Source organism: Cavia porcellus, unplaced genomic scaffold (genome assembly GCF_034190915.1).
Source record: "Cavia porcellus strain 051 isolate PalLab524CR breed Dunkin Hartley unplaced genomic scaffold, mCavPor4.1 scaffold_4, whole genome shotgun sequence".
NCBI classification, from domain to species: domain Eukaryota; kingdom Metazoa; phylum Chordata; class Mammalia; order Rodentia; family Caviidae; genus Cavia; species Cavia porcellus.
Window position 1 is genome coordinate 63,740,715 of NW_026947487.1, and position 19,584 is coordinate 63,760,298.

General features: G+C 38.3%; 1 protein-coding gene across 8 annotated transcripts in view; it reads left to right on the forward strand.

Annotated features, from left to right (window-relative positions):
• Window positions 1-19,584, forward strand: part of Rasgef1b (RasGEF domain family member 1B) — a 596,806-nt gene that overhangs the window by 177,783 nt on the left and 399,439 nt on the right. For 4 of the 8 annotated variants that reach the window (XM_063247199.1, XM_063247196.1, XM_063247198.1 and 1 more), the window contains one exon: window positions 12,997-13,157. The exons of the other annotated variants lie outside the window; for them this stretch is intronic. In XM_063247199.1, the coding sequence (XP_063103269.1) occupies window positions 13,071-13,157 (87 nt within the window). In that variant the 5' untranslated portion in view covers window positions 12,997-13,070. The remainder of the gene's footprint in view (window positions 1-12,996; window positions 13,158-19,584) is intronic. 8 annotated transcript variants of the gene reach the window in all.

The window sequence follows — 19,584 nt, forward strand, 5'->3', positions numbered from 1 at the left end:
ATACTTAATTGAACTTTTGACTAACTCAAGAACTCCTGGCTGTGAATAATTTTCTCATAGGATTTTGAAGATATTACTACTCTGCCTCTATCTTGCAATGCTGCTTTTGAGATGATAGCTACTTTTCTTATTCCAGATCCTTCTCATATAACTTGTTTTTTCTTTTTGAAAGTTGATCAGATCTCTTTATCTCTGATACTCTGGATGGGTTAATTTTTCGTTTATTTTGCTCTGTCTTTTATGCAAGGAGTTAATGTCTTTTGGTTTGGTAAATTTCCTTGATTCGTTTCTTTGGAAGTTTCTTCAATGATTTCTCTGTTCTCTTGTTTTGGCACTAGATCCCATTGGTTGGATCGAACCTCCAACTTTCTTAAGATAACTGTCCTGTTTTCTATCTCTTTGCTGCTTTGCTCTACTTTCTGAATGAATTTCTTGACCTAATCTTCTGTACTTTTTGCATTTCCTATTTTTAAGTTTTAGCACTATTTTTAATAACTAAAATAACTTCCTTGGTTTAGAAAAATTTTTATCCATGTAATTAAAAGTAATCATTCTTGAAGTACGAATTTCTTTGTGGCCTCCAGTAGAGGTATTAATAATGTTTCCTTTGCAGGAGAAAAACAGAACAGTGATGCCAGTGCGTCACACCCCCGGGCTTGTTGGGGTGAAAAATTCTAGAACTCTTGACATTAATTGGAATATCTTTGAAGTTTTCTTCCTGTATTGTGTTCCTTTATTTTCTCAATTTTCTTTTTCTGTTTGTCTCACTTTAATTTTGCATACTTCCCCTCAAATGCCTAGAGTCTTTGCACATCCATTCACACTTAGGAGCAAATTTTTAGGAAGTTGATTGGAAGTGCTGTGTCCATTCATTGGATTTCAACTGGTGGGCTTCACTGTAGGGCCATTAAGATAATACATTTATGTTGCTGTTGTTGTTGTTTTTAGGGATATTCAAATGCCAGAACCCATATATAGCATTTCTGTTTGAGGTTGATTTATTTTTCTTAGAGAATTTTCTTTCAGTATGTTAGATTTTTTTTTTTTTGTCCAGTCTGCAGACTGTCGCTTAGTTTCTCTGTCCTCATTTCTGTGTCAGCTCTGCCCTTCCTTCTCAGTAAGTATCCTCACCCTTACCATCTCGTCTCCTATCCAGCCCCACTTCATCTTCTCAGATATTTATGTGTCCAGGCTGTTTGGATGCTGGGTGCATATCCGAGCCATATGTACTTTGTTGCCATTGAAAATCTAGTAATCATCACTTTAATGGAAAATGATTGGGGATCTATAAATAAATCACGATGTGGAAAGAGGCTTTTTTGCTCTTAATGTCCCATCTGTTAAAAGCTGACACACTGACCTTAGGAAAGCACACCTTTGTCATATATTAGGGAATGTAAGCAGGGAAACAATGGAAGTGATTGGATATGGCTCAAAATCACACTGAAGAATTTTTCTGCTATCCTTGACAGAAGGGGGATTTCTTCCCTTCGTTTCTTACAAATTCATACTTCTGACTACATCTAGGTTAAAGTACAAGAAGAGTTTATTGGGAAGTTTCCTCATCATCTGTACTGTTTTGTGTTTTTGCACAAGTCCCAAGTACAATCTTGACTTGTAAAAGAGGGTTCAGTATCCTGATGCCATCTAAACAGCGGCATCTGGGTAAAAAGAAACTGAAAGAATTAGGAGACTCCTATGGCTTATTGAATATGACACAAGGATGCTACAGTCTTTACTGAAAGGCAGGGAGTTTGTGGCATCTATACAAACAGGAACCAGACTACAGGTGGTCAAAGAAACAGCAGATGATAATTAATTCTTACATGTTAGAGACTGTGGGGCTTGGAAGTATTTTATATACACCCTTTCATTTAATCCTCATAATAACCCTTTGTGGGAAGGTACTATCGCCTCTATTTCACAGGTTAGGAAGCAATAAACCAAGTGATTGCCCAAGTTGAAGCAGGATTGGGGTTCAACTCCTGGCGGACTGACCCAGGGGAGCCTCTGCTACTAAGCTACTCTTTAGTTATGAAACGACCCTGGAGTTGGTGACTCTTAAGAAAGGGAGGCAGCATCACATTCCAGGAAACTGTGCCCAGGGGTCTCATGAACATTGCTGCAAAGAGGCATGAGGAAAGGAACTGTGTGTAAACATTTGCTTCTGCTTGAATGTGTTCCTCCCAGTATTCCTCCATCAATTAGGAGAGAGTCTTGAAGAGTGCTGCCTCAGCTTCTGAAGAGAGGACCCCAGGACACATATTAATGAGAGGAGGGGGAGCCACAGCTGACAGAATAATAAAGATCTGCAGGGAGCCCTGGACGCTCAGTGAGGCCTGGAGCTGTTTATGGAACAGCAGGAAAGCCCCACGTGATGGGCTCCCCCTGACCCTGCATTCACAGCCTCCCCACTGCATGTTGGAAGAGCGAGCCTCCCCACAGGACTCACCTTATATGGGACAATTAATGAGCCTTGCTGAGCAGGAGACACCTCACTGCATTGCTGAGAGCTTGGGCTTGTGACTAGACTACCCAGCTACCTACCCTGGCTCTCCAGTCCTGTTCAGAGAGAGGGGCCCTTTCAGCAGTTTGCAGAACTAGGCTGCAAAAGCAAAGGGCACATTGTTAAATGTGTGACATCTTTTACTCCTTCGGTCACTTTTTCAGGGATAGATTGAGAAGGGAGTATTGTTTTATTCTGAGATGTAAGCCCTCCTTTGGCATTATTGAGGTGCTTACTAAAATTACTGTGAACAGGAATGACTAGATTCTGTTATTCATTAAAAATGAAAATTCCTCAAATGAAGTAGTTTTTGAAGAATTTTTTTCTACTTAACCTGTGTTGACTCTAAGAGGAAGGTTTTATTATTCCCTCTTTAAAGATGAGGAAACTGAGCCTCAGAATGTCTGTGTAAGGGCTGTGGGCAGGGCCATTCAGGGCTTGAAATGGAGTGCAGCTAAGATGGTCTTGCTCAGAATCCTGGGCTTTCCTCAGCACCAGGCTGTTGCCTGGTTATACACACAGTTGCTCTTCAAGTGGAAGGCCTCTGTCACATGGTCCCAGGAGGTCATCTGGGAGTTAGTCAGGCAAGTACTCACAGGCATTCATTTTGGTTATGGAAGTTCATCCTAAATACATCTCCAAATTCAAGGGGTATTTTTTGTCTTTCGAATTTCCATTGGAATATGTAAATGTAAATAAAGTACTTAAGAGAACAATTATGTTCTAAATTATAGCCACATATGTTAAAACAGGATGGCACAGGTTGGAATTCTTCAAGAATGGAGAGGGTGATATGAGTGGAGCAGGAAAGATGGGTGAGGATGGAGAGATGGATGAGACAGGAACGAGAAAAGGTTTCTCTACGTTCAGAAACGAGGCACAGGAAAGAATACTCCAGGCCAGCTTCAGACTTTGGTACAGCAGTGGAGAAGAAGTGAGAAACATATGCACGTAAGATACACATTTTCTTTGTAACATTTTCTTTTTTTTGGACTTTTCTTTTTCCCAAGAATGCGTAATTTAAAGTTTGATCAAGAAAGAGGAAAATCACTTTCTCAGGTATTGTATTTGTATTGTATTTCTTAATTTATCCATTTTTATCAACCAGTTTTTGAGGGTGAAGGACAAAAGAAGTGCTAAATATATATCTATATCTATGTATCTACATATTTATATATTTCAGATGAGGGCTACCAGTAATTACTGAATGCATTGATTTTAAATTCTAACTGCATCCCTGCCCAGACTGATTTCAGGGACTTTTCTTCTCCCCAAACAAGTCTCTGTGTTCGTCAGAAATTCCACATGAGAAGAATTTATATTAATGTAATAAATTTAGAAACAATAAGTGAAAATAAGATTGCCACAGATATTAGTGTATCCATAGGGAAGCGACTCTGTAAATGAGGCCAGCTAGTGCCAATTGTTTCACCTCAGTGTTGTGAATAATCTCTCTGCTTTACTGCACCAGAGCTGTAGGAAGGGAGAGGCTGTGGTGTGTGCATCTTTATATTCCCACAGTTGAGGATGTATCTAAATGGTTGAAGATACCTGTACCCAAATGGCACTAAGTGAGTAAATGACCATATAAATGTTTTTCCTTACTTGTAAATGAGGGCAATATATGTATCGTGTAAGGCTGTTGTAAATGTTAGAGTATTCTGGCACAATAGAAAAGCAAAAAGTACAAAGTGAACAGGTTTTTTGAGGACGTGGAAAGGAGCACACAGCCCATGGCGGTTGGGCAGTCTCCTTCAACCAAATACAGAGAGGCAGCGGGTTATATGACTTCTGATCAGAAGTGGTGCATGGGGCAGATATTGATGACATATGAGGAATATGGAAAGAGGATTGGAATTCCCTGTGTGTGCAAACAGGAAGGGGAGTTGCAATTAGGGCTGAAAAAGAAGCAGGAAGTGTTAAGCGTTAGACCACCACCATAATTTTACAGTAATTCATAGTAGGACAAGAACCTTTCAGTAAATATTAAATGACAGAGTCTATTTGAGATATCTGGCAGAAGTGCTGAACATATGCTTAATATAAGAGAGCTCATATGCAACTTTTCATACTTCTATTCAATTAAGATACTTATAAGACACTTACTGTTTAGCATTTGTTTGTCTTCAAACAGAATCATGTTACAAAGAAAGCTGGGATAACTCAAGGACAGTAAGTGATTACAAGTTTTATAGAAGACAAAGTACAGACTTTCAGATTAATAATTCCTGCCAGAGCCCCGGTATATTCTAAAGTTAAAGTAACAAATGGTACTCATTTGGCTGTAGTGATATGAGGCTAAAATATTTCTTTTGAAAATTTACTAGAATTTGCTGCAAGAAGTCACATATTATCAATGTAAACACTGATTGTCTTCAAGTCTCCCCATCTAAGCAGAGCTGGATGAGATGGAATATTATAGACTTGTCTTTTAGAACAAGGAGAATGAGAAGCAGGACTGTGGAGGAAGGAGCACAAAGATTTAGGATCATTAAAAGGGAAAGGGAGGGCGGAAGAGGGGAGCAGAGGGTGCTGCATGGCCAGCGATTGAGCACACCTGGACCCGCCCTTTAGGGCTGAATTGCTGGAGAGCATTGGCTGCTCGCGGTTGCAGTTGGGTCCTCTCTCAAACACGGCCCTTGATTGAATGGAGCTGCCCACAGTTACAGCACCACCTAAATCAAGCTGGCACCGCCAGACCCATCCTGGACACCTCTGAAGGACCAGCTTAGTTTGGCTTGAGTTGAACAACAATGTATGTGCTGGAAGAAAATGGATGTGTTAGAAGAAAGAGGAAAAATCCACTTGAGGAAAACCTCAAGTGGGCTCTTGCTTTTCCCTCCAGCCTGTGGGACGTGGAAGTAGACTTTGTAGTCTCTCAAGCCTGGCACAGTGGGGAGCCCACAAGTTATACTTGAAAATGGATTTTACCACAGTCTGCATGTGCTTGCTACCTGGGGAGGGAGAAATTCCCTGTAAATAGGACCCTCAGGCATTCTCAGACTTCTCTGTTTGCTGCCATTTGATGGACTTGTTATACAACAGGAGCTCCCAGTTGAAGGATACTGTTAATATTCTAACAGTTCCTTTCATTTTAAGAATTTCTGTTTCCTTTGTGGATGGATTTGCAGCTCTGATTCAATTTTCCTGATAGAAATGTGCTTTCTGGCCTCCCGTTTGTGATTAATTCAGTGGGAGCATTTATCTGTTGTGATCTAAATGTGTATTTGTTTTACCCTGAGCCAACAAGACAATTACAAATGTTGTCTTGCCTGCAACTAGGGGCTTAGAAATGCAGTTGTCACAGTGAAAGCTACAAAGCATATGAGTCCCAGGCTCTGTGCTGACACTTGACTAGCAGAATACATGCTGGATCCAGAAAGTGGAAAATTTTTTACTGGAGATGATGAATGATTTTCTGCTCTGCAGAACTGGCAATGGATTTGCTCGGGCCTTAATCGGAGTCAGAGTTGTTCCTGAAAGCATGCAGGGAAATATGACCATCTGACTTCCCTATCATACTGATGCCCCTGGGCATTCCAAGAATAGTAATGGTGTGGAAGTCCTCTGTCTACTTGCTGCTGCCTAATACCTCTCACTGGCTGCAGCCTCTGAGACATCCTCCAACACTGATGGAACTTGAGCAAATAACTCATGCTGCTTTGGCAACTGGGACAGGGCTAATGTGTATGCAGGAATATTCAAGGATGGGACATCTCCATTACTAACCTGCAGAGGAGCAGTATCCAATGGGTTATAAATACACATTATTAGTCCTCTTCTACCGTGTGCTTCATGCTCAGAAAAATTCTGTTCTTCTTTCTGGCCAGATTAGGTTCCTAAGGCAGGGACGATAATGAAAATATACCTATGACTGTGCCATCTTTGTTATTCAGCTGCAAAATGTATGACTTAGGTGGTGCCCTTCATAGTGACAACCCTGATCATCTGAGGCTGTCTTGGGGTGGTTCCTTAGGGAGCCACTTTATGTCATTTTCTTGTATCTGTCACTGTCATGTGCTGAAGGGAAATTTTATCATCATTTGCATATCCTGAAAGTTTACTGAATTTTAAGAAATATGTGCCTGAGAAGTAGCTTGTCTTGATATATTTAGGAGCTTAGATTTTTAAAATTCTACTTAGAACTGCCATGCTTGGATCCTACTCTAATCATCTACCCAGGATAGCTTTAAGTGAATTAGTCCTGGGACATGGGATTTGAAGAAGCATTAACCATGATTCCTGTTCATAGTAAAATGAAGACGTCATATATGAGCAAATACTGAGAGTCCAGAATGCCCAACAGAGCTAGGTACCAACTGCCATTTGGGTGGAGAAGACTGGGTAATAGATATGCCAGCCAAACCTTTATTTTGCTTTTTAAGTACATTAAATGTTAGCCAGAATCTTGCTGTTGTTTAACAAATACTTAATCATTAAATTATCAATCATGTGATACGACTGAGTCCTTGGGGGCCCTTGGATAATATCAAAAGGATACCTGGACTCCAGTGTTTATTGAACAATATTCACAATGACCAAACAAATCAACTAAAGTCTTCATGGGTAGATGAATGCATAAAAAGTTGTGGCATTTATAGCCAATGGAATATTACCCATCTGTAAAAATAATGAGATCTTGTCATTTCTAGCTACATGGAGGGACGTGGAAGACATTATGTTAAGTAAAATAAGTCAGGCATAGAAAGACAAATACTACATTGTTCCATTTACAGAAGGCAGCTAAAATATTTACTTTCATAAAAGTGAGTAGAGTAGTGATAGGTTCGGAAGGAGGGGGATGGGGCATGGAAGAAGGCTGGATAATGGGTACCAGAGTAAACTCATGTAGGGTAAGTTTTTGTGTTCTGTGCACAGTGGTATGATTATACTTTGTAGGAACTTTTATAAATAACTAAAAGAAAGGAATTTGTAGGCTGCAACCACAAAGAAGTGATAAATGTTTATGGAGATGGGAATGCTAATTATCTTGATTTGATCATTATACACTGTATACATGTATCTAATTATCACACTGCACATCATAAATATGTATAATTATTACGTGTCAGTTAAAGACAAAGTTTTAGAGTCTACTGATAAAATGAAGTTAACTTTATCATCAGTGTTCCACTTATAAAGCCCATAGTAGCTATCTGATGAAAAAACATAGCGTAATGAATATGCGACCGTTGGTCAGAATCATTTCATAAGTAAGTCTCCTTATAAAAAAAGAATTTAAAAAATATTTCTGGGTAAGCTATGTACTTAAAGTATCTACCAAGTAATCTTAATACTACATTATCGTTATTCTTTTTGCCTGGCATCCACTGAGTGCTTCCTCGTGCTGTTATTATTTGGGCAACTTGGAAGAAGCATTTTAAAATCAGGACATTGTCTGGTTCCTGCTGCTGTCCTCCTGGAGAGCACATTTATTCTATCATGTAGGCTTCTCAGTCCTTACCCTGTTCTTAGGGGAACTGGTTCAGCTCCATTTCCTTTCTTTCCCTCTAGTACACAGCTTGTACACTAATGTCTGCATCATCTTTGTTTCTTGCTCTCTTAGCTTGAAAAAGATATCATAGACTGATAGGTCCTATTTTATAAAACAAATACAGAAATTCAAAATAGCTATTAAATGTACCTGATGGAATAAGTTTATCCACTTGTTCACTTATGGAATAAATAAGTCATTTATTCACCAGGTACTTTTGAGCACCTAATGTATACTTGCTGTTTTTGGATCCTAAGGATGCAGTGGTGAAAAAAAGAAAACACTAATTAGCCACATTCTAGTGGAGAAACAGGCACTGATGAGTACCTTCCAGTGTTGTGTCAGGTGGTGATGGTACTAAGGGAAATAGCAACACGGTGTTAGGTGGTGCAGTCTTACGGGTGCTATCAATGGATGGGCCAAGCAAGTGAGGCCTCTGAATGGTTCGTGTTGGAGCAGAGACCTACATGCAATAAGGCAATAAAGCATGTGCAGGTTTTTTTTTTTTAGAAGTTTTAGAGATATGGAAATAGCTCTAGCAAAGACCCTCAAGAAGGATCTTGAGTTCTGTGGAAAGCCTGAAGGCCAATGTGTAGCTGAGGTTAGGTAGCCTTTGTAGGCCACAAAAAACAATTTGGATTTTATTCTAGTTGTGATGGGAAACCATGCAAACAAAGTTTCATTTTTAAGATGAGGTGTCTGTTTGCTGAGGAGAGAAACAAACAGAGTATGGAGGATGACTAATCTGTGGTGGTTCCACTCCTGGATTGAGTTCAGGTTCCTTGTGATGGAGATGGTACAGAGAGCTTGATTGACAATAACCATGGTCAGTCCTTCTGCCCTGGTCCTGCCTGTATATTCTGGATCCTCTTCTCCCTGACACAACTCCCTGCTCTGGTGTAGGTACTTCTGTAGCACGTAGCACAGTAGTGAAGTGCTACCTGCAGGCTTGGTAGGCATTGGTGATTTGTGATGTACTTTCCTTCATCATTCAGGAGAACATGGATTCTAGGAATGATGGATATGTAACCGAGAAAGCGTGGCTATTCCAAATGTTCATTCTGGGATAGGTCGACATTTATTGGGACCAACAGTGAAAGTTCTGGCTTTGCGATGTTCAGTTCAAAATGCTCCAGGTACCCTTTTGGATGGATGTGCATTTAGGCAAATACATCTATTAAGACGGATAGTTTTTGATAGACAACTAATTTTTGATACCCCACTGACCAAATGAAAAGAGGCACTTACTTTCCCATACTTCTAAAGCATCTCAGTGATTACTTACCTGTTTAGAATAATCATTCTCATGTTTGACTTTATTGCTTTCCCTTTGGAACCCTTAATCTGAATGACACTGGTTTATCTGTTTCTTTAGTCTACTATTTATCCACTATTAAGTTCTAAATAAAGCCCATTGCTAAAAAGTCTTTCCCGTTTCAAAAGTTCATCTGCATTCCAAGCTAGAATGATTAGTACAATGTTGACTTGTTCCTGATTTTGCTTTGGCATGAGTTTAACACTGCTGCATGACTCAAAACCTCACAACTCAAAACATCCTCTGCATTTGCTCACCATGCCTCAACCTCCCTGGTTTCTTGTTTGCAGTCTCAGATTTTGAACTTATTGCCTGCTGTCATTTGAATACTCTTTCCCATACCCACATGGCTCTGTCCCTTGCTTTCTTTCTATTTGAGGTTTCTGCTCCAAAGCAGCTTATTGCTAAGGCAAAGAGTAGTCATTATGACCACCAGACTATATGGAAATAGGTCTCTAAATCCTTGGTCACCAAATCGTCACTGGACCAGTGGCACTGGCTAACCAGGCAGCTTGTTGGAAATGGAGGATTTCAAGGCCCATCCAACCTACCTGATGATTCCTATGCCAATTATAGTTTGAGAAGGAGAACTTTCAATTGTCCAAATTGACCTAGAAATCAGAAGAGATCTGGAACTTGGTTACTTAATGTGGTTTTGGAAGTCATCCTTAGTAAAAGGAGCATTTTAAGTCTATTATATTCTTTTTTTTTCTTTTTAAAATGAAAATCAAATTGAATATTGAGTTTGAATATTGAGACTTAATTTTTCAGTTGTCAAGTTCTTTTTCTGTGTAAGGAGACATTTGACTTCAGTGTGTATGTGTGTGTGTGTCTTTGGGCTGTACCTTTTAGGCACAGCCAGGGCAGATTTGTAGATATCTTCATTCCTGTCTTTCTCTCTTCGATTCCTATTCCTACCTGGGATACAGCTCAGCAGCACAGCTCCTGCTTAGCAGTATGAGGCTGTGAGTTGGATTCCCAGAACCAAAAAAAAAAAAAAAAAAAAGACATTAATTCCTACTCCCAGCCTGCTAGTGACCTGTAGAGCCACAGATGGGAAAACAGAACATATCAGCAAAATAGTAATCCCATTCTGTTTAAGGACAGAAATCCATTGCCCTGGACTCCTGGGAGGAAAAAATCCCATATGAGGTGTTAGTTGGACTGAGAAATATAGTTATTTGAGTTTTTATTGTGTGCCAGGCATTATTCTATGTGCTTTACATCATAGATTTGTTTGACTCTAACAACAATTTGGTAAAGTGAAAGTGGCTCTATTGTTACTCCATTTAAACTCCTGGGAACCTAGGCATGGAAGGGGTGCTGGTGTCAACTTCACAGGGCTACTGAGTGAAGCTGGTCTACTGTGGGGCTCTGTCCTTTCATATTTTTGAGGGAAGATCTTGCAAATGTACTCATACTTGTTAGAAATATGAATTAAATGTTGGTAAAAAGCAGTTGTAGGCACTTCAGTGGGATTCATTTGAAAGGCAAAACTACGAAATACTGAATTTGGAGCTGAGTGATCAAGGTTTATTTATTCTTTTTGAGGCTAATACTTTGACCTTTTGTTATGCAAAGCTGCCAATGTGATTTTCCATTGCAAAAACTGTCCGGAATGATTAGCAAGCTGTATTTATTACTCACCATAACTACTAAGGAGTAGAATAACTTGAGATTGTTAAAATTGCTCTTAAACCACCTTCAGGCAATCATTAGTATGCATGCAAGAGACAGCATCACTGAGCAGTACAGTAATTCCAGTGACTTGTTGAGAGGAAGGGGAGGTGAGAGGAGACAGAAGCAACAACGACGATGTGTGTTTAACACCTTCTCCTTGTGAGGCCTGTGCAGGGCGCCTTGCATATATTATCCTATCTCTTCTTCATGATACGTGAAAGAGGTAGCATTGTGCCTTCCATTATGCAAAGGAGAAAAACCAAAGTTTAGAGGCAAATACGTACTGTGAGTATTATACCTTATTATTAACCCAGGGAGGTGGGATTCCAACAAAGTTTACCCCCCACCCCACCCCCATTTAGCAGTTTGTAAAAAAAAAAAAAAAAATAGGCGGGTACAAATGGTGATATTTTTAAAATATTAAAAATGTGGGCTTTCCAGGTTAACACATTTATTTTAAAAATATTCATTTTCCCATCCTGCTTATAATGCTACTCTCACTGCCTCCTAGCTAAGATTAGTTGACAGCAGTAACAGAATTTTAAAAATAGATAAGTGGTTTCTAAAGACATTGCCACTTGTCTAAAAAAACAAGAGTAGTGAAAAATTGGTCTATTTACAGTCAAAGACTTTATCTATAGCATGTCCAGTCCTGGTGAATGACCCATTTGTTCACGTTATATGAAGGAGGGGGTGGCCATGTGCAGAGGTAGGCGAAGCTATAAATACACAATTGCCCCCAGCTTCTTCTTTAGCTGTTGACTTCGCCCTGGTACGTGCTGATCAGTGCAGTAAACACACTCAGCAGGCCGTCCACCCCATCTTCCTTCGGGTGATTTGCTTTACTGGATGCCTTTGCTGTAATGCTGTTGAATTCTCCAAATTAAAAATCTACGCTGATCCTGCCTGCTCTTGTTCTCAGTTCCTGCCAAGATCTCACGGACTTTGATCCAAATAGGTCAGCCCAGCCATCCCGGTGAGGCACAATTTCTTGACTTTTTTTCAGGCATGTTGAAAAGTCCACAAAGGAGAGGGAAAAAAAATTTTTTTTTACTTAAAAATACATAGTGTTTTTCACATTTTAAAAGGATAGCAGCTGAGCCTCTCAGTCACTGTGGAAGCACACTGGCTTTCTGTGTTTCACAAAATGGCTTTTGTATCCTGAAATGAGGCAGCCGCCCCAGAAATTGCTAGGGAATCAGCCTATTAAATGTCTTTTCCCTGTTCCCAGTTCAAGTGATTCCTCCTCTTTAAAATTAAGGACTTCCTAGAAATCCTCAAAACAACTCCTTCTCTTGCTGCATGTTCTTGAAGCCTTTCATATATAGAAATTTTATATTTGAGTAATTCGGGGCATCAGTTTGAATGTGGCGTTATCAAAGCTTACAGAGCCATCATTTTAATTTGAATAACCCTTGCTGTGTCTGGTGCAGAATGAAAGGGGAGGCCAATCATGTCTTCCCTGCCTTTTCCCTAACCAGGGTTTCTTAAAATCCTCCCAGCCATTCTCTAGTGACAGTATTTTTCAGCTTCCTGAGACAGCCAGCAAAACTCTGATGTAAAAGGATTTGTCATTTTGATTCTAGTAGAAATGAAGCATTTTGTACAGTACATGAAAAAATATAGAAGTCTTTTCAGTGGATGAGCAGCCTATTATCCATACCAAAACTACTGTGTTTTATGTCTGTCTGAGAATTACTGATTACAGCAACAGCCCAGGCAGGAAGCAAAACTAAGCGGCTGCTGAATTGTTGTGGCCTGCAACTAGATGGGTGTTTTATTTTTTTTTTAAAGCACTTTCAATTGGTGCCATGGTCTCCATTTTCTACAGTACAAATGAACTCTTTGGTTAGAAATCCTGAGGGTAAAAGGCAGCCACATAAATGGAGGAGACACTCTATGACTGCCTGGTGGGTTTTGGAGTTGGAGGGGAATGATGGAGAACTGATTCATTCCACTGGTGACAAAGCCAGCCTCTCTGAAACCTGTTTACCTTTGTAGGATGATCCACCAGCATTTCCCAGCTGCATCCGTGACGACCAATTTGAGAGGAAGATCAGTACCTTTTATGACTAATGTGTCTTGATTTGGGCAAGAACACAAAACAGTCTTTTTATGGAGACTCACTACAGCTTCAATACTCAGACAACATGACCACCAAGGTTTGAGTTTACCTTTTTTGTTTAAAAATCCTAACACCAGGAGGGGAAGATAGGAAAAAAAATCATAGAAAAAGTTTATCTGATGTTTGGAGAAATTGATAGTAATATTAATCACACCAAGTTCTTTTTGTTCTTTTGCTCAGAGACCACATCCTGGGCTTGTGACCCAGGCAATCACTCAGAGGTGGCTCTCCAAAGGGACCTGCAGTTGATTTAATGCTCTGCTGTTGTCTTCATGAAATTACCAACAAATTTTGAACAAGAGATGCACTATGTTTATTTTACACTAAGCTCCACAAATTATATAGGTAGGCTTGAATATGTTTTAGTCACCAAAGGTGGGTAAGTAGGGACTCTGACCAGGTCTTCCCATCCCTAGTTCATACCAATTAAGATTGCATTCCTTTTTCTACTCTTGTTCATTTTTCTCCTGTTCAAATTTCTCCCATACAGAGGAGAAATTTATACAATGCACCATTAAGAGACTGTCTGAGCTGAGGTCGTTCGTTCTTTATTTCTTGTATTTTTGGACAAGGGACTTTATTTTCCTTAAGCCTTAGTTTAATTACTACTATAATGGGAATGTGATAGCATCTAATTCAGAGAGTGGTTGTGAAAAGTAAATTAGGTAATGCTTATGAAGCATCTAGTATAGCGCCTGACATTGATAAGAATTCAGTAAAGAAGAGCTATAAATGTTATCTTTCACCAATATTCTCTAATTCTTTATCACCAGAAGTTTCAGGCATGTAGAAAAGATACAGAATTTACAATGACCACCCATATCCATGTCCTAGTTTTCCCATTAACATCTTAGTATACTTGTTACGTTGTAGATCTATCCATCTCCTCATTTTTTGTCCATCTACCAATTGACCTTATTTTTTGATACATTTCAAAGTAAATTACAGATAAAGTACATTTCTTCTTAATATTTCAGTATGCAAATTATTAGAGTCCAAAATTTGTTTCCTCTTTTCTTGAGTTCACTATATATATATATATATATATATATATATATATTATATATAGTGAGATGCTACATGTGAAGTATATATTCACTGATCTTTGATAAAGGTTTCTACAGGTTTAACCCAAATTCTCATTAGGTTATTGTCTTAACTTGGCTTGCTAAAACAAAGTACCATAGGCCTAGTAGCTGATGCAAAATAGAAATGTGTTTCTGATAGTTCTGAGGACTGAAAGTTCAGAATTAGGGTCTAATGTGGCTTTCTTGCTGGTTTCAGACCACAGACAGAATTCTCAGTCTCTTCACATAATAGAATAAAAGAGAACTAGTAGCCCCTATGGCAGCTTCTTTATAAGGGTACCACCAACACCATTCATGAATGTTCTTGTCTCCTGATGCCATTCCTACCTCCAAATACCATCACACTGATGGATAGATGTCAATATATCAGTGCTGGGGTCCCTGAAAAATGCAGAACTTTCTCACTGCCTCAGAAAGCACTGCTCTTCTCCTCCTAGTCAATCCTAGCCTGCACTGCCACTGTTGTGTTTTTCTGTGTAAGCCTAAATTTTGCCTGTTCTATAATTTCATGTAGTTGTAATCATATAATCTCTTACATACGACTTATGCTCAGCATAATGTATTTGAGCTTCACCTCTATTAGTGAGTATTTTTGTTGTTTCTGGGAATCATTCCATGAATGACTATTCCACAATTTTTTTTTGCCATTTTCTATTGATGGGTACCTGTTTTCAGATTTGAGCTATTATGAATAAAGCTGATGTGAACATTCTGAGAGAACTATTTTTGTAAAATTTGTGGTCAGAGGGTAGGTATATATTTACTTTTCTTTTCTTTTTTGGTACCAGGGATGGAACTCATGACCTCATGTTTGCCAGGCAGGCGCTATGCCACTGAGCTAAATTCCTGGCCCAGGTATATATTTAGTTTATAGTAAATGAACCCAATTGTACCCAAGGATATTGTAGCAAATGCTTTCCAGAAAAGATCAAGAAGGAGGATGATGAAGGGAAAGAAAATGAGGAGGAGTGAGGGGAGAGGGGTGGTGACTGTTGCTACCACCAATAACAAGAGCTAACATGTGGTGTAGATATTCCTAAAAGATGGATTTCAGGATGTTGATTGAAAGTTGCTGAAATGTGTATAATTTTCTCTGTGATCCAGTGAAAGCTGGGTCCAGAATATCACTGTCTGACTTCATAGTTCTACCAACAGCGTATGACAGCATCAGATTTTTATTAGTTTGTGTTTGTGATGCTTAAGGAACATATGGTGCCTAGCACATCTTAATTCTTTTTGCTTTCCATTTTCCTCTACTCCTTCCTGCTATCAATCCAGATCACCTTCCTACCTCCAAAAGATCTACCTTCTTCATTTCTATCATCTTTCTTTTATTTTGCTCTTTAAATTGTTCTCATTTGTAATAGGAACAATATGATATTTAACTTCTGTATCTAATTTATTTCACTTCAATATTATTGTCCCAAGGTACTAAAATCCCATTGAAGGGTATCAGTCTCCCACCCCACAATATGGTGCACAGATAAAAGGAAAGACAAAGAGAAAATTCAGCAAATGAGGCTCTGGAATGACCCAATGCTCTCAGTGCAACAAAAGGTCACTAGTCTGAGAGCTCAAAATTTTTATTGGTACCAATCAGGGAAGCAGGTGGGGGTAATGGCAGAGTGTTGGGAAACAGAAACTTTGCACACAAGGCTGTAAGGAAAAACAGCACACTCTTGCACAAAGGCCCTCCATTTAGCTTGAGTCCCACAGTCTCAGCTGAGATGTTATCTAATATCTTAGCCTAGAATTTCACAGGCTGTTGCTCAAGCCTGTGTTCCAGGGGTCAGCATGGGGGCTATTTTCACTTGTGTGCTACCACCTTGCTATGCTGAGACTCACTGGCACTTTGGCCAGACTTGATCACATTTTTTTTTTTTTTTGGCCAAGTAAGGGAACATTTGGTTCACTCTAGCCAGCTCTGCATATCTCAGTGAATAGGGTTGAAGCAAAGGTCAGGGAAAGATAGAGGTAAAGAGCTTTGTTTCTTAGGAGAACGCAACTTGGCAATCTCCCACATCAAGGTATATAAATTTTCCTACTTATAATTAAATTTCATTGCTCTTTATTGCTGAGTAGTGTTTCACTGTATATGCAGCCCACTTTTTCTTTACCCATTATCTGTTGCTGGACATACAAACAGTTTCCAAGATTTAGATGTGAGCTGTGCTGCTATAAATATAGGTATACATGTATCACTGTAATACAATATCTTTAACACTTTTGGGAAAATACTCAGAAGAGATGCTGCTGAATCAAATGGAATTTTTATTTTTAGTATTTTAAGAAACCTCTATACTGGTTTCTGCTGTGTTTGTACTTGTTTACATTCACACTAACAAAGCCAGAATTCCTCACAACCTTGCCAGTATTTGTTTTTCAGTTTGTGATGATAGCCATCTTTCCACAATAAGATGAGATCTTAGTGTTTTTGTGATATGTAGTTTTCTAATGGCCAAAGATGCAATACATTTCTTATGTAATTATTGACCATTTATACTACTTCAGAAATGCCCGTTCTTGCCCATTTTTGTTCAGGTCTTTTATTTTGGATAGTCTAAATTTTGTGAGTTCTTTATATATTCTAGATATTAGTCCTCTGCCTAAGCAATAGCTGACAAAATATTTTTCCCATTCTGTAGGTTGTCTCTTTCCTCTGTTGGTTGTTTCCTTTGCTGTGCAGAAACTTTTTTAATTTGATGTAATCCCCTTTGTTGTTGATTCTTCTGAGTATTTCTTGTACAACTGGGAATCTGTTCAGGAATTCCCTTCCTATGCCTATATCTGCAAGAGTTTTATCTAATTTACATCTTAGCTGATTGTTTCTGGCTTAATATCTAGGTAATTGATCCATTGTGATTTGATTTAGTAAAGGGTGGGAGGAATGTGTCTAAGTTCTGCATGTGGGTGATTACTTTTTCCAGTACCATTTGTTAAAGAGGCCATCTATTCTTCAGTATGTTTCAAAAATCATATGGCTGAGTGCCTAGTTGTGTTTCTGCATCTTACATTCTGTTCCACTGATTTGTATGTCTGTTTTTGTGCCAGTGCCTTCTCTCTCTCTCTCTCTCTCTCTCTCTCTCTCTCTCCTTCCTCCCTCACTCCCTCCCTTATTTCTTTCTTTCTTAAATTACTGCAGCTTTGTAATACAATTTGAAATCCAAGACTGTGATGTTTCTGGCTTTGCTTTTGTTGCATAGGATTTCTTTGGCTATTCCACATGCAGAACTTAGACACATTCCTCCCACCCTTTACTAAATCAAATCACAATGGATCAATTACCTAGATATTATTCTGGGTCTCTTCCAGTTTTACTTAAATTTTAGGATTTTTTTTCTAGTTCTGTGAAGAATGTTATTGAAATTTTGCTCCATATGCATTGAATTATATATCATTTTTGGTAATATGGCTGTTTTGACGTACTAATTCTGCCTGTCTAGGAAGAAGGAATATCTTCCAATTTTCTAATATTTTCTTCAAATTACTACAGTTTTTGTTATAAAAGTCTTTCATTTCCTTGGTTAGGTTAATTCTCAAATGTATAATTTTTTCAAAGCTATTGTGAAGGGGGTTGTATTTCAAATTTTTTTCTCAGCAAATTTACACTTATATGTAGGAATGCTGTTGACTTTTGTGTATTGATTTTGTATCCTACTACTTTGTTGAATTAGTTTACTAGTTTTAGGAACCTTTTGGTGGAGTTCTATATAAAAATCTTGGTCTTCTATGTAAAAGATCATGTTATCTGCAAACAAGGATAGCTGATTTCTTTCTTTCCTATATTTATCCTTTTTATTTCTTTCTCTTGCCTGATTTCTCTGGTATATTGGACAGGAGTGGTGATAATGGATACCTTTGTATTCTTCCTGATTTCAGAGGAAAAGTTTTCAGTTTTACCCCATTTAATGTGGCATTGCCAGTGGATTTATCATCACTAGCTTTTACCAGTTTGAGATAAGGTTCTTCTACAGTTATTTTCGTCAGTTTTTATCAAGAATAGATGTTGGTTTTTGTCAAAGACTTTCTGCATCTATTGTGATGATCATGTGATTTGTATCCTTCCTTTTGCTAATGTGACGAATTACATTTGTTTTTTTTTGTTTGTTTGTTTGGGTCTTTGGTTTTGGAATCAGGGTAATGCTAGCTTTCAGGAATGACTTTGGGTGTGCTGATTCCCTGTGAAGTTCATTAAAAAGTTTGAGGAGTATACGCATTGAATCTTCTCTGAAATTCTGATAGAATTCAGCAGTAAATCCATCAGGGACTTTCTTAGTTGGTAGGTTTTGTATTACCACTAAGTTTCATTGCTTGTTATTCAGTTGTTTGTGGTTGTTAAATGTTCTTGGGTTGATTTTAATAATTCATGTTTCTATGAATCTACTCATTTCTTCTGAATTCTCCAGTTTATTGGAGTATAGGTTTGCAAAGCAGTTACTAATAATTTTCTGGATTTCAGCAATGTCTATTGTGATTTTACCTTTTTGATTTCTAATTGCTTTGATTTTCTTTCTTTCTTTCTTTTGGTAAGATTAGCTAAGGGTCTATTATTATCTATTTTAAATACTAATCAATCAATCAATCAATCAGCTATTTTCCAACATTGTTGCAAATTACTGTCATTATTACTTTTTTCCATGCAAAGTCCAATAGAGGATAACTTGGTTCATAAAAAAACCACATGGTTATTTGTTGAGGGTGGAATAAAATTTGCTGCCTTTAGAGACAGTAATTTCACTTAGACCCTGCTGACTGAGGCAAACTGTCAACTTTTTTTTCTGGGTTAAGATTTTGTGTTTTTATTTTTTTCATTAAAAAACGATAAAAATGACACAGAATTTTTTAAAAATAGGAGATTAGCACTAGGTGATGTATTGCATATTGTCTTGAAAGTAGTTGTTCAGCTTACAAGATTTAGGTAAGAAAAAATGATCAATCAGACTATGAAAACACAAGCTATTATTTTGATGGCAATTTTTAATAAAGAAAAGACCCAGAATGTCTAGTAGTCTGTTTTTTATTTTGGAAGAATATGCATGTGCCAGTCATTACTGACTGATTATTGTTATTGACCTTTGTGGTCTCATATAATTCATATTGTAGACTGCAAAGAACTCTAGTAGACTATTCCAAACAATACTCTCATTCCAAACATGTTGTGTGTATTCCCTGTTGCAGCCCCTTATAAAAAATATTGTAGATAAGGGAGCAAATTAATCCTATTCCTCTTCTGAGCCACTTGAGAAGTTCATATAGAAGTTAAATAAGATTCAAACATTGACTCCAAAGCCTAGGGCTGTAGCTCAAGGTTGAAGAAGTTGCCTGGCATGCATGAGGCCCTGGGCTCAATCACTGTGCCAAAAGAAAAAATGCTAG